The 14,199-nt window shown below is 42.3% G+C and overlaps 1 protein-coding gene across 4 annotated transcripts in view; it reads right to left on the bottom strand.

Moving 5' to 3' along the window:
- Window positions 1-14,199, bottom strand: part of ebf1 (EBF transcription factor 1) — a 481,808-nt gene that overhangs the window by 219,182 nt on the left and 248,427 nt on the right. For 3 of the 4 annotated variants that reach the window (XM_033029979.1, XM_033029982.1, XM_033029981.1), the window contains exon 8: window positions 13,538-13,679. In XM_033029979.1, coding sequence (XP_032885870.1) covers window positions 13,538-13,679 — 142 coding nt within the window. The remainder of the gene's footprint in view (window positions 1-13,537; window positions 13,680-14,199) is intronic. The other variant, XM_033029980.1, reaches the window with a different exon arrangement.

Genomic DNA, 14,199 nt, shown 5'->3' on the forward strand with positions numbered 1-14,199 from the left:
GCCAAATGTCCCTACAGTGCTGGGACAGAAACATTTCAGTAACCAAAAATGTGAAAGTGCTTGCTGGGAGAGAATGTTTTGACTGCTGCCACACAACAGTGAACAGCAGGGAGTCACATGAAGTGCAAGTCTGAGGAAGGGTCTCGACGCAAAACGTCGCCTATTCCTTTTCTCCAGAGATGCTGTCTGACCCGCTGAGTTACTGCAGCTTTTTGTGTCTATCTTCGGTTTAAACCAGCATCTGCAGTTCCTTCCTACCAAAGGATCTAGGCCCCTTACTCTTTGACCTTGACTACTTAAACTGGGAAGGATCTGACTGAACTGTGAGGCTGACACAAGAGAGGTTTGGGAGCATGAACGTCCCTCCAGGTTTGCTCTGGTATAACTTCAGCTGAAAGTAACCATTGAGCTGAAAGGATTATTAGTTTAGGGAAATGTTATTAGGTCTGAAGAAGGGTCTCGACCCAAAATGTCGCCTATTCCTTCTCTCCATAGATGCTGCCTCGCCTGCTGAGTTTCTCCAGCATTTTTGTCTACATTAGGTTAACAATGTTCCTGTCAAAAGATAGAGCAGGCTTGAGGAGCTGTGTGACCTACTTCTGCTCCTGTTTCTTAAAGTCTTATGACAAACCTATCTGGTAAGGTAGTTGCACAGAGCAACTGAGGCATTCTGCAGTTGACAACTAAATGGCAAAGACAGGGCTTCAGCCACTGTTAGATCGTTCAAAGAGACATTCTGTACAGAAACAGGCCATTCGTCCCTCCAAGTCTACGCTGATTATGTAATCCTACATTGATCCTATTTTTTTCTACCCATGTTCCTCCCAGATCCTTCCTCCCACCTGCACACTAGAGGTAATTTACTAGCCTACCAATCCACACGTCTTTAAGATATGGGAAGAAACCGGAGCACCTGGAGGAAATACGTGCGGTCACGGTAAGATTGTGTAAATTTGATTGCAACCTTCACGTGGTCCGCCCTGTATCGATAAATGCAATCAACCCGGCGTGCACAATCAAATAAGATCAAATAGAACAAGTTGTCCCACAACTTTAAGCTGTGCACGCCATATGCAAGAAAAAGAAGGAGAAAAAGAAGATTTCGATACAGATAGCATTGGAGATTGGGACTGAACATGGGTCTCTGGCAATGTGAGGGAACATCTCCACTAGCTGATCAATTATGTCACCCTCAGAGTTAAGTACCGTAGGCTCACCAACTAAAACTTGGCACCCTATCAGTGGCTTTCCAGAACACCATCGACAGAGATTGTAATGCAAATATCATTGATATACACAAAGCTCAAGTGATGCAATGGCAGCACAGTATTATGATCATAGAAACTTTTCATTTTGACATTAAAGCATTCAATTGTTATAAAGCAACTTGGCCACCTGCAGAGTTAGAACAAGTGAATATTTCAGGGGCTGTGAATAATCATTTCAATTTAGCAACAGCCTGCATTATGTAGTGTTTTAACATTGTAAAATGTCTCAGGGTGTTTTACTTGAATGTCATCAGGAAAGATTAGGACAGTAGAGGTCAAAGTGATGGGTTTTATGGAACATCTTCCAGAAGAGAGAATCAAGAAGGAGAGATGTTTGGAGAGGAGACTCCAGAACTCAGGACCTGGGCAATGTCATCGGGGATGAATCATCAAGTCCATGGATGCCAAACCATTGCACAAGTGGTGTTGTACATCACCTTCAGTAAGCAGGCCAGATTAGATGAATTTCTGTTCCATCCAAGACCGCAAGAAATTGCAGCGAATCGTGGACACAGCCCAGACTATCACACAAACCGACCTCCCTTCTATTGACTCAATGTATACTTCATGCTGCCTCGGCAAGGCCAGCAGCATAATCAAGGACAAGTCGCACCCTGGTCACTCCCTCTTCTCCCCTCTCCCATCGGGCAAAACGTGTAGAAGTGTGAAAACGCACACCTCCAAATTCAGAGTCAGTTTCTTCCCAGCTGTAATCAGGCCACTGAATCATCCTAGCACAACCAGAGAGCAGTGCTGAACTACTATCTACCTCTTTGTGACCTTGGACTACCCTTGATTGGACTTTGCTGGGTTTACCTTGCACTAAACGTTATTCCCTTATCATGTATCTATCATACACTGGCTCGATTCTAATAACGTATCATCTTTCCACTGACTGGATAGCACGCAACAAAAGCTTTTCACTGTACCTCGGTACACGTGACAATAAACTAAACTGAACTGAACACTTTGTACACCAGGAGCACATTAACAGCTCAGCCACCAAGTACTGTGCTGTGCATTGCAGGATTTCCCTTCCACTAATTCCCCTCTTCAAGCCCTGCCTAGTATACCTTATGGAGATTGACATAAAAAGCGCACATCTCTCCTCAGTCCTTTTGCTGAACAGCCGTGTATAATAGAGGGGGAGATTTGCATATGGCTGGCAGTGCATTTCTTGTTACTTGTAGCAGTAATGATACATAAACTGATGGAGTTGTTATTCCCAGGCAGCCTGTCAGAGCAATGCCCTGGCCTTGCCTGGATGTGTATCAGATCATTAGATAATAAACTGTTAGATCAGATCAGACTGACAAGGTCTGTGACTATCATTTTCTGATGCAAAGCACAGTTTGCCACATGGAGACTGAAACATAGGATCCTTATTCTGCTCACTGTGCATCACAGGGTAAAGCTGGTATGTTCTGTTTTATTCCCCAGTAATTCTTGCTCCCATTCTCCTAAAAATACTAGGCTGTGCTCGAGGTTTCGGACGGGCACCTTTTGTTCGCATATGGTTCTCTACAGTGTTAGATTGATCAACCATAAAGGGCATCAGACCCTAGCCTGTCTGCACTGGATCACCCATATTTTCCATAATTTCGCATTCGCAGAATTGCAGCTTGATGCACTCACGGTCCCGTGAGTGTTCTCAGGTGGAGAGACAAAGCCCACAATGTTGTGCCTCAAACCTATCCCCCAAACTACAGCTGAAGTAAATATCAGGTCTATTCCTGAGTGGTTTTGCGTCTTGTAAAACTCCGAAAGAGTTATCCATTTAGTTCCATTCTCCCATTCTTCCTCCATGGCCTTGCACATTTTTTCCACTACATCTTTGGAATCTCCTGCCAGGTTGTCACTTAAGTGCCATTAATAATTTTGTTTGTGTGCCACTTTAAGGCTGGTGTTATTTGACTGGAAGTTCTCTCAGTTACGACAATGTCAGCAGAGGAAGATAGACCTCTGGGCAGGGATAAACAGACAATAGGAATTCTTCAGTCTGAAGAAGGATCTCGACCCGAAATGTCACCCATTCCTTCTCTCCAAAGACGTTGCCTGTCCCGCTGAGTTACTCCAGCATTTTGCATTTATCTTTGGTGTATAACCAGCATCTGCAGCTCCTTTCTACACGATAGGAATGCTGCCCTGGCTCTCTTGTAAGTTCTTTCAATAATAAAGTGTATAGCGGGTTTAATTTGCAGGCTTTTCTCCAGCAACTTATAGAGGACTGAGGACAATACTGTAATGACTCATATCTCAACTCTTTGGCCAATTAACTTCCATCTATATCCTTTCAGTAGCCTCTGCCACTAGAAACAGGGTATTTCTTGCCTAAATTCCCTACTAGTTTGAATACCTCCAGTAACTTTCCCCTTATTCAACAACCCCACCTTCTCCACTCTTCCCATGTAAGTGAAGTCTGACAAATTGGTGGGTCTCCACAGGACCATCCCAACAGCTCTAAAATCCTTCCTGAAGGGAGGCAAATGGCCACCATTCTCCATCTGGGGCCATGGCAATGAATTGTACTTGTTTGCCTTAAAATCTTCATTTCTTTTTCCTTTTAATGCATCCTAATCCAGGATCATTTTTCTGAAATAATCTTCTTAATTTTTTTGGCATTTCCAAAGATTTTTAAACATTCACCTGTGGTTCCATTTGCTAGAGTACCCTCTTTAAAATGATCCTATTTAGCTTATCTTGCCTCTATGCATCTGTGCATGAAGTCCTCTGCAAACCCCTTCCTTGTTTCTTGCTGGCTGTGTCGGACTGGCCAGGGTGTCAGCTTGCCCGATGGCAAGTGGGCCCCTGATGAAGTGGGTTCCTTTTGTCTCCTGGCAACCAACATTTTTAGACCCAGTCCGCCACTGCTTGTTGGATACGATATTTGTCTATTATAAGGCATCAAAGCACTGACAAATACTTCCTTGCCAGTAAAGGATATTTGGACATGGAATGTGTTTAAGAAATGAAAGTTCCTGCTTAAGTTTGTGTCTGAAGAAGGGTCTCGAACTGAAACATCACCCATTCCTTCTCTTCAAAGGTGCTGCCTGTCCCGCTGAGTTATTCCAGCATTTTGTGCCTATCCCCTGCTTAATATAATATTTATTACAATTTCTGTTCATCATAGCTTCAGCCCCTGCTCTCCATGCACCGACAGGCGATCGTGATGAACAAGTTCTCCTGACCAGCAGTGCGGCAATGACGAGAAAATCTGCTCTGAAGCGTTGTCTCTGGAATAAATGTCATCCAGAATACTGAAGATCATTTTGAAACTCGTCTTCAAAGCCAGTGGCGGACTGGCCAGGGTGTCAGCTTGCCCGATGGCAAGTGGGCCCCTGATGAAGTGGGCCGCCTATATCAAGTGGGCCCCTGATGAAGTGGGCCCCCTTTGTCTCCTGGCAACCAATATTTTTAGACCCTGTCCGCCACTGTTCAAAGCGGTACCATGGGATCAGTGCCGGAAAAAAACTGCAGATGTTGGTTTACACTGAAGATAGACACAAAATGCTGGAGTAACTCAGCAGGACAGCCAGCCAGCATCTCTGGAAAGTCACTCGATGACTCTATGACTCAGTGAATGTAGGGGAAAAGACAACTTCAGAAATGTCTTCGCTTTGGCATAGCAATTGAGCTTTTAGATAATGCAAACAATTTTTTTTTTCTGTCCAGTTTTCCAAGATATCTTTGAATAATGATTGTTTCATATTTCACAGTAATAGCAGTGGAAATCGGTATTCTAATTGTGAGTTACAGATAGCAATTAAATGCAAGGATACATCACAATAATTGGTTTCACCAACGAATGACTACTGGGCAAAGAAATATCGTTTCCCAAAATTATTCAAATATATAATGTTGCTAAATAGAAATGAATTTGGAGACATGCATTAACACCTAATAAATACCTGGAATCATGGGCAGAATACCAGGCTGCATCGATCATAAGTTCATTAGTGCAGTTATTTGTCTGCGATGCAAGTCACATTTTGTGCTAAGTGCAATGTGTAACTAATTCAAGAAATCAGTGAATGTAGTCTCAAACACTGTAATCGCTACGTCTGCCTAGCTTTTGTACCTTTGTTCAAAGGTTTGGTTTAAAGACTTTTACCTATTTCTAGACAATTATAATAAAAATCAGCAACTGATCCGACATGCCTATAGCTGTGAGATCTCGCATTTGCAGCAAGCAATAAGAATGAGTCAATAAGGCGACCCTGGATTGTCTATTATCCGTGAGCATGAATTCTTTCATGAGATCTCATGACCTCCAGCTTGTTTGCAACACCTCCTCTTCCTCTCTGTCCGACAGCCCACATTGTACAATCCGAGGCTATCTGCTTCAGGTCAAGACATTTTCCAATGTTTTTGTTCTGCTTGTAGTTTTAGTTAGAATTGTTATTTTCTTTGCTCGCTGCAACAGGGCAAACGTTGGATGCACGCGGGGCAGTGCCAATAACAGGGGAAGGGGTACACACTGCGGAATGGGAGGTTGCAAGCTGGCAGCCTAATCAAACTTCTCCAAGTTGATGAGCCAGAAAATCAGAGTATAAAGTAGCGTTTCCCACTTACTGGGCCTGAAATTGCGAGTGAGAAATTGCGCTCAGAATGAGTACTGAAACTCAAGTAATATTGAACATCATTGAGCAATATTTAACATAAGGAGATTTTTAACAAGGGTCAAGTGGGAGACAAAAGGACTTCTCCACATTAAAACGTAATCAGTGGAAGTTGGACTGGAGCCTGCTCACAGCGACACAGTGTGGGAGAACTGAGTGACTGGTTCTGAGTCGTTCTGAGTCATTGCCTAGCTAAGGTGGCCCTCTGCATACCTGCTCACGGCTCAATTTACACTCGACCAAAGACAGACACAATCTGTTGGTCAGACAGTATCTCTGGAGGAAAGGAAAGGAGTGATGTTTCGGGTCGACACCCTTCTTCAAGTCTGGGTAGAAGTCTGAAGAAGGGTCTCAACCCGAAACGTCACCCATTCCTTCTCTCCAGAGATGCTCCCTGAGTTACTCCAGCATTTTGTGTCTGTCTTTGGTTTAAACCAGCACCTGCAGTTCCTTCCTGCAACGTACAAGTGTGAAGGTGGGGCGGCAGCTCACGTGATGATATCTCCAGGGACATGTCCAACGAGAGTTGGCAAACCCTTGCATAAGCATATATCATCACATTTACACAAGCCTTTCCGTTAATTGGGCGTGGATTTGGAGGAATCAGAGATTAGTTTAAAACTTTCCTGTCCCGACAACTGGCAGTTTTTTTTAACTTTCTGCTGTTGACTAAAAATAACTTTTTACATTCTCAAGGTTAAAGGCAACACAATACACTCCGGAAGATGATGGGAATAATTTCAAAGGGTCATGCCATGGTTGAAGTCAGGTTACTATTTTTCATGTCTAGAACAATGTATGTCTACAACTGCTGTATGAATGGGGGGAGGGGAGCCAGTGGAATAGGGAACGTACCATGTTATTGCAAAGAATATACAAGCTTAAGGTCAAAGAAGACAACAAAACAAAGTACAGAGGTATAGCAGGGAACGTGACCGTCCAGACACCTTTAAAGATATCCTGTGACAGTGACAAATAACAATGATCCATTTCGGAAATAGCGAAGTGAGAAAGGAGTTGGAAGAGAAAGGAAGTGGTATGTTTATGTGACTGTATCTCCCAGAAAGCTGAGCAGTACTAACACAATGAGGTCTGGACAATGCAGGGATATCTTACATGAACAGGAGACAGGGTTTACTGCAGGCAACCAGGAAATGATCCAATTTCCACATACAGATTCAAGATTCAAGAGAGTTTATTGTCATGTGTCCCAGATAGGACAATGAAATTGTCACAGGGACACAGATTCACTTTATTTAAAGAAATTCGATTTTGTGTCAGGAAGTTAGACACTAACAGCACATTGGATGACTCAAAGTGCTGGAGTAACTCAGCAGACCAGACTGCATCTCTGGAGAACATAGACAGGTGACGTTTTGGGTCGAGACAGCTCTTGAGACTGACATTTGATGCAGTTGGCTTATCAGCATGTTAGCTCTAAGACCTGGTGGATATCTTGCAAATCTTGGTTGGCTTGGGCAGGTTGGACTGAAGGGCCTGTTTCCGTGCTCTAGGGCGATATAAAAATATGAATTTCCAGTGGATATAAATCAGCCTTGGAGGCCAAGGTAGCAACTAAATTATTCTCTCAGTCTGAAGAAGGGTCTCGACCCGAAACATCACAAATTCCATCTATCCAGAGATGCTGCCAGTCCTGCCGAGTTACTCCAGCATTTTGTGTCTATCTTCAGTCTAAACCAGCATCTGCAGTTCCTTCTTAAACAAAATAATTCTATTTTGCACTTGTCACTGGTTCACATGAGTTAAAGGGACTGCCCATTTACAATCGCTCTTTAAGCCCTACAGTTAAAACAAATATCATCCCATTAATGTATTGCTACTCGCTGTGATTCAGTAGTAGTAGTGTATTAGTGACTAAAGTACAAAGCTTGGCATCTCTGCTGAGTGGTGAACATTATTCAAAAAGCAGTTTTGTAAAATAAATTTCAAAAATGTCCAGAGGAGAGATCAGCATCCCTCTGCTGCTGAAATGTGCAACTCATTCCAGTGTACAGTTCCACCAACATCTCATGTATTAAGGGCCTGTCCCACTTAGGCTATTTGTTAGCGAACTACAGGCGACTAGGCTGTCGCCGGGGTGTTGCCTGAACGGTCGTGAGTAGTCTCCTCAGTCGCCCAAAGAGTCTTTATGCTCGCCGCTGGATTTTCAACACGTTGACAAATTTTCGGAGACAGTTGGCGACAGTGGGTTTGATACCAATGAGCGTAGCTTGACTTCTCCTGGCGTACATGCTGTCGTAGGTTGTCGCCAGGTGACATAGGTTGTTGCCGGTGCTGATTTGGGTTTTTTTTGTTGTTAAAGTATTGATTCTATTTCAAATTTTATATGGAAGGGGGAGTCCAGTCGCTGGTTTTTCGGCGACCTGTTACAACTATGACAGTCGCCGGCAGTCGCCTAAAAATAGCCTAAGTGGGACAGGCCCTTTAGGCTGGACGTTGAATTTTGCTGAACGATTCAACTGTGAAATGCTGCACAGTTTAACCATGCACTACTTTTTGCTGCATTGAATGCACTACCTTGTAGAGGTTGAGCCCAGGAATTCTTAACTGATTTCTTCATTTCCACCTGTCCTAATCGATGCTAAAGATAGACACAAAAGGTTGGAGTAACCCAGCGGTCAGACAGCATCTCTAGAGAAAAGGAATAGGTGACGTTTCGGGTCGGGACCATTCTTCAGACCCTTCATGTGTCTATCTTCGGTTTAAACCAGCATCTGCAGATCCCTCCTACGCTAATCTATGCTAAATTTAGTCCAGCTATTCACTAATTTTCCATTCAAATTGCAAACATCACAGAGCAAATAGGTCCGCTGCAGGCTCACCGAGCTGTCTGCAGCTCATCGGGTGACTGGAGGTTCATGTAGATCAGACTGGTGCATTTCAGATCAATGGAAGTTACCATACTTAATATTGAAAACAAATGGCATAAACCAACTTCCCTTAGCTTCCTCCACAGTGCAAATGGTGGGGCGAAGGAGATTTATTTCGGGCCTTGCAACACACTTTCAAACTTTGTAGCTATTTCAATAGCTCAGAACATAAACTCTTTAACTTCTGAAACTAGGAGGGTATAATCGTTTGGCTAATTGGGATAACATATCAGCGCATTATGCTAATTCAATCTCATCTGCTAATGCCAATTAAGTTAATTAGAAAATAGACTTTCCTCCGTAACACCAAATCCATAAGAACAATCTTTATAAAACTTAAGAGAATGTAATTGTTACGCTATTATGGATAACTTATGAAGAAATTATGCTAATTGGATCTAATTTACATATGAAATTGAGCCAATTAGAACATAATTTTCCCTTACAACTCAACTTGTGCGTGGAGGTCTGTAAGCATTTCTCTAACTATAGTGATGTTTTATTATAACACATAAGGCAGCTGATTAATTTTAAACTTACTTCCATTACTCTGAAGCAATCTGGTTTACCCTTTGATTACACAAACTGGGTCTTTGGGTATATTAAGTCACGTGTCATGTGCATGACCGTATAGTACATTGAATAGTTTACCTTCTGGCCAGCGAGATGTCCATTAGGGAATGTTGCCGACTGGCCCACTGCAGACTGCAGGAGTACGTGCTGAGGGACGCACTGAAGCTCGGTGCAGCCAACACCAAGGCTCGGTGGGGGAGGACCACAGTCTAGGTTCCTTCCACTGCTGGACATGGGGGGACAGGGTGTGATGGAGATGCCCCTCAAAATAAGGGAAGGGAGTGCACGCCAGGGGGCCACATGGGTGGCAATGGTGTAGGGTGAAATTGTGTGATTTGTGTAAACAGTATTGACTGTATGTATAGTCTCCGAGAATATCGGACACTTTTTTTGCACGGTTCCTGTACAGTACATATTTTTTACTTGAATAAACTTTATTTAGATGTTTTTTTTAATTGAGCGAGTGGCATTGGAGTTTGAAGTTTAAAATTAAACTCCTGAGCACAGAATTAAGAATTGTGCTCCAGTATTAGTAGCAGAGCTCTAAAGGGGCGACGAGTAGGAAGGAGATGCAGATGCTGGTTTAAACCGAAGATAGACTGGCGTAACTCAGCGGGACAGGCAGCATCCGTGGAGAGAAGGAACGGCTGACGTTTCGGGTCGAGAACCTTCTTAAGACTAAACGGAAGAGCATGCTGACAGCACAGAACGCCACAGGAGATCCTTTTTCCCTGTGGCTATCAAACTGTATAACTCCTTCGCCATCTGTCATGGGGTAGACTGGAACCCCTCCCCCCCACCCCCCTCCCTGCCCCCCACCCCCCCTCCCTGCCCCCCCCTACCCAATCTTTGCACATCCCCAATCCTGGACTTTCCACATCACTTTAATTTCATGTTTTATGTATTTTGTTGTGTTTTATGACTGTTGGCAGACCAATTCCCCTCCCGGGATAAATATAGTTCTACATATCGTATCATATGTTTTGGAAGAGATATTAAACTAAGACCAAGTCCTCCCTGTCGTGGAAAACATATTTTGCAACAATGCGTCACCCAACAATGAAAAATTGACATTCTCCATATGAATTAATATTTATCCGCCAACCTAAATCACACATCATCGTGTATCACCGTGGTTTTGTAAGGTCTTGTTATTCTTCTGCCAAGAATAATTCCAAAGTATTTCTAAAACATATTTCTAGAGTTTCCAATTGGCTATAATGTGACCAGGGACAGGCCGAACTTTTCAGAGGTGCCGTATAAATACAAGTTACAGTATTTATTTCAATTACGTATGTGACGCTTGGCTCTATAATATTTTGAATAGATGGCTCTGCAAAACAGAGGAAGGTTGGGCTTAAAGTATTTTGGAAAGGTTGGGTCAGCAATGTAAAAAAAGTTAGATCAGCAGTGTTTTTGGATGGTTGTGTTTGCAATATATTGATCGATGGTATCTGCATTACATTACGTGGCTAGTCTCAACATGTTGGATGGATGAGTTGGCAATATAGCGGATGGTTGAATCTTGATGGATCCGATGTTTGAGACTGCAGTCTGGTGCTTGTTTAGGTCTATACCACACTGGATGATGTGGTCATTTTTATATTGAATGGTTGAGTCGATTGGTTATTAGTTTGATGGAATATTTGTTGTTTCGTTTAGTACACTGTATATTACTGATCCAAACAGTATATTGTACAGTTAAATTAGGAATATGGTGAACAAATGAGTATTCACTACTTGTGTGACCTCACCCCAACCATTTGGATTGATTCAATCTAGAGAATCTTGCATGGCTGGGCTCATGGTAAGTGGATTGCTGGTCAACCAAATATTAGATGGTTTGGTTCATAGTGCATCGAATAGTTGAGTTTATCATGTATTGAATTATTTGACTCATTGTATGTTGGGTGACTAGGTATATTGCAGGGAGGAACTGCAGATGTTGCCTTACGTTTTGAGACCCAAAACCTCACCCATTCCTTCTCTCCAGAGATGCTGCCTGTCAAGCTGAGTTACTCCAGCATTTTGTGTCTATCTTGGACCTATTTAATGTTGGATTGGTACATCTTTTCGCAATGAATAATTGGATCTGCATAATTCTGAATGGTGCAATTATACGTTAAGTAAGCAAGTAAGATTATTGGCCAAGTATTCACATACAAGGAATTTGCCTTGGTGCTCCGCCCACAAGTAACAACATGACATACAGTGACAGTTACGAATGACTCAGAAAACACTAAACATTAATAATAATAATAATAATAAAACATTAATGATAAAACACCATTGAGCAAGCATGTGAACCAACAAAATACCAGATCAAAGGGAGGCTACAGATTTTTGGCTGTTTAGTAGAGCAACTACTCGTGGATAAAAACAGTTTTTTTGGCAGCTTTGGCAGTCCGGAGTCGCCTTCCAGAGGTAAGTGATTAAATGATAGAATGTATGGACTATCTACCTCAGGGCTCATTGTGTATTGTTTGATAGAAACCACATTATTTTGGAAAGTTGGATACACGGTACGGTATAGGCTGAGAATGGTTGGTTTATCATTTATGGGATGGTAGGTTCCATGATTATCCATCTGCTTGAACTGCTTTGTGAACTGCCGGACATAGGTAGGTTTATCATTTTGCTGGATGCTAGCGTCTACATTGTGTTGGATGATTGGATTTACAATTAGATCGATACTACCTGAGAATGCTGGTTTTATTGAACTCTTGTTGTCTTCCCTAAAGTTGAATGTTGGATTCAACTGTATCAACTTGTTAATAGCAGTACTCACAGTGAAGTAACTCACAAGGTTTGGTTCTTTGCTTTTGCTGATTAAACTATTCCTGCCAGAATTAACCCATTACAACTGGTTTTGGAGAGAAAATGGTTTTGTTCCCGACTTTCAAACTGAATGGCACATCTCCAAAGGAACAAGACTGTCGAGAGACACAAAATGCTCGAGTATCTCAGCAGGACAGGCAGCATCTCTTGGAAAAAAAGAATGGGTGACGTTTCGGGTCGAGACCCTTCTTCAGAATGCAAGCAGAATCAGGAGAGAATAGGAGAGCAAGGAAGAACTTCAAAGCAAGGTATGAGGAAAGTGATAAATTTTCTTCGAACAGATTAAATTTACTTACGGTAATGTGAATTTTTAAATAGAAATAGACAACATTCCCTGATGAGAGATATACAGTTGCTGAGTGGTAAATCGTGAAGAAAAGATTAAAGGAAATTAGGTTTTCTTCTCGCATTAGAACTGAATGAGTTATGCTTTATGAATTTGCAGCGCTGGTTGTTTTATGCACCTTACTGTGAGTGCGACCCTAACAAATGGTCAGTCCGAGCGGAAAATAAGGATTAACGATGAGGGCACATGTCTTGGAGCAAGGTGACATCATTCAACAAATTAAGCACATTACAGCTTACTCCAGCAACAGGATTTACAACCAAGCGCAACAATTTTGCACAAGTCTCACATGCAACGCCACTATTAGTTTGGAAAATGATCTAAACGATAGCAAATCACTTGCTTCATTAATGATTAAACATGAAGCCACTTCAAAATATCAGATCTTAATTTGCTGCAGGCTTGTAATTAATTAATTACGTTTTTTTAATATATATATATTCACAAAGATATTTCCAGAATTGAGAGGTTATGCTTTTCAAGAAGGATTGAGCAAGCTTGGCCTCTTATCTTTTGGAAACAAAAGACTGAAGGATAAAGCTGATGGAGGCGGCAAGATAATCAAAGGATTTGCAACATAGTCATATACAAAATGCTGAGTGTCTATTGGTCGGGTTATGTAATGGAACAAATCCAATAGAGATTTCAGAAGAAACTCCCAACCTACAGAGTTATTATAATGTGGAATTCGGTACCATAGGATTGAATAGTTTAAACTGAATGTGTTAGATATATTTAAGAAAAGGGCAGATACAAGCAGTTGACAAAATGGAATATGATGATTGTTTGGCAGGTTTGAACAAGACTGGGCTAAAAGAAGCTAAGATGAGTAGGCTTGGATCAAGCTGCACAGTGTACAATTCTGGCAGAATCTATTCAGTACATATCGCCTCATCTTAACCAACTCCCTAGGCTTTCCTAGAAACGAGGCATTGGCCTGGATACACAGAGGTTCACAAGCATTCACAAAGCAGCTTTAATCAATGAAAGTGATATGCCTACCATGTTCCAGATAAGAGGGCGTACCTTCAGAGGGATCGAGCCTTCGAGCCCTCCGACCGTGTTTGGAATTGTTGTGGACGAACATGTTGTCAGAAACGGCCAGGACGTGGCCATCCACGTTCACCGTTGTGGAAACCACCACCTGCAAGGGATAGACAAGGGACCTGGTGAAGGGATGCCCTGACATCAGTAACAGAGACCTTACGTATTCAGGAGAGAAACGGACATCAAACAAAATCAAAGGTCAATTAGAAAAATAGTTCTGGTCCCTGAGACAGGGAAAAGGCAATAATATGATGGAAAAAATATTGGAAACACTCAGATGCATAGTTCATGTTTCAGGATGAAGTCTCCTGGCCTGAAGTATTGTTTCTGTTTCTCGCTCCACAGATGCTACCCAACCTGCTGAGTGTTTTAGCATCCTCTTTATCATGGGAATAGGAGAGATAATTAAATAAAGAAAGTAAATGAAGGGAGGAAATATACAATTAACGACATGCCCCTTAGCAGCATTGGTGTACGGAGGGATCTTGGGCCCAAGTCCATAACCCTGTGTAAGTGTCAACACAAGTAGACAGAGTGGTAAAGAAGGCAAAGGTAGACAAAGATGCTGGAGAAACTCAGCGGGTGCAGCAGCATCTATGGAGCGAAGGAGATAGGTA

This window comes from Amblyraja radiata, chromosome 11 (genome assembly GCF_010909765.2).
Source record: "Amblyraja radiata isolate CabotCenter1 chromosome 11, sAmbRad1.1.pri, whole genome shotgun sequence".
NCBI lineage: Eukaryota > Metazoa > Chordata > Chondrichthyes > Rajiformes > Rajidae > Amblyraja > Amblyraja radiata.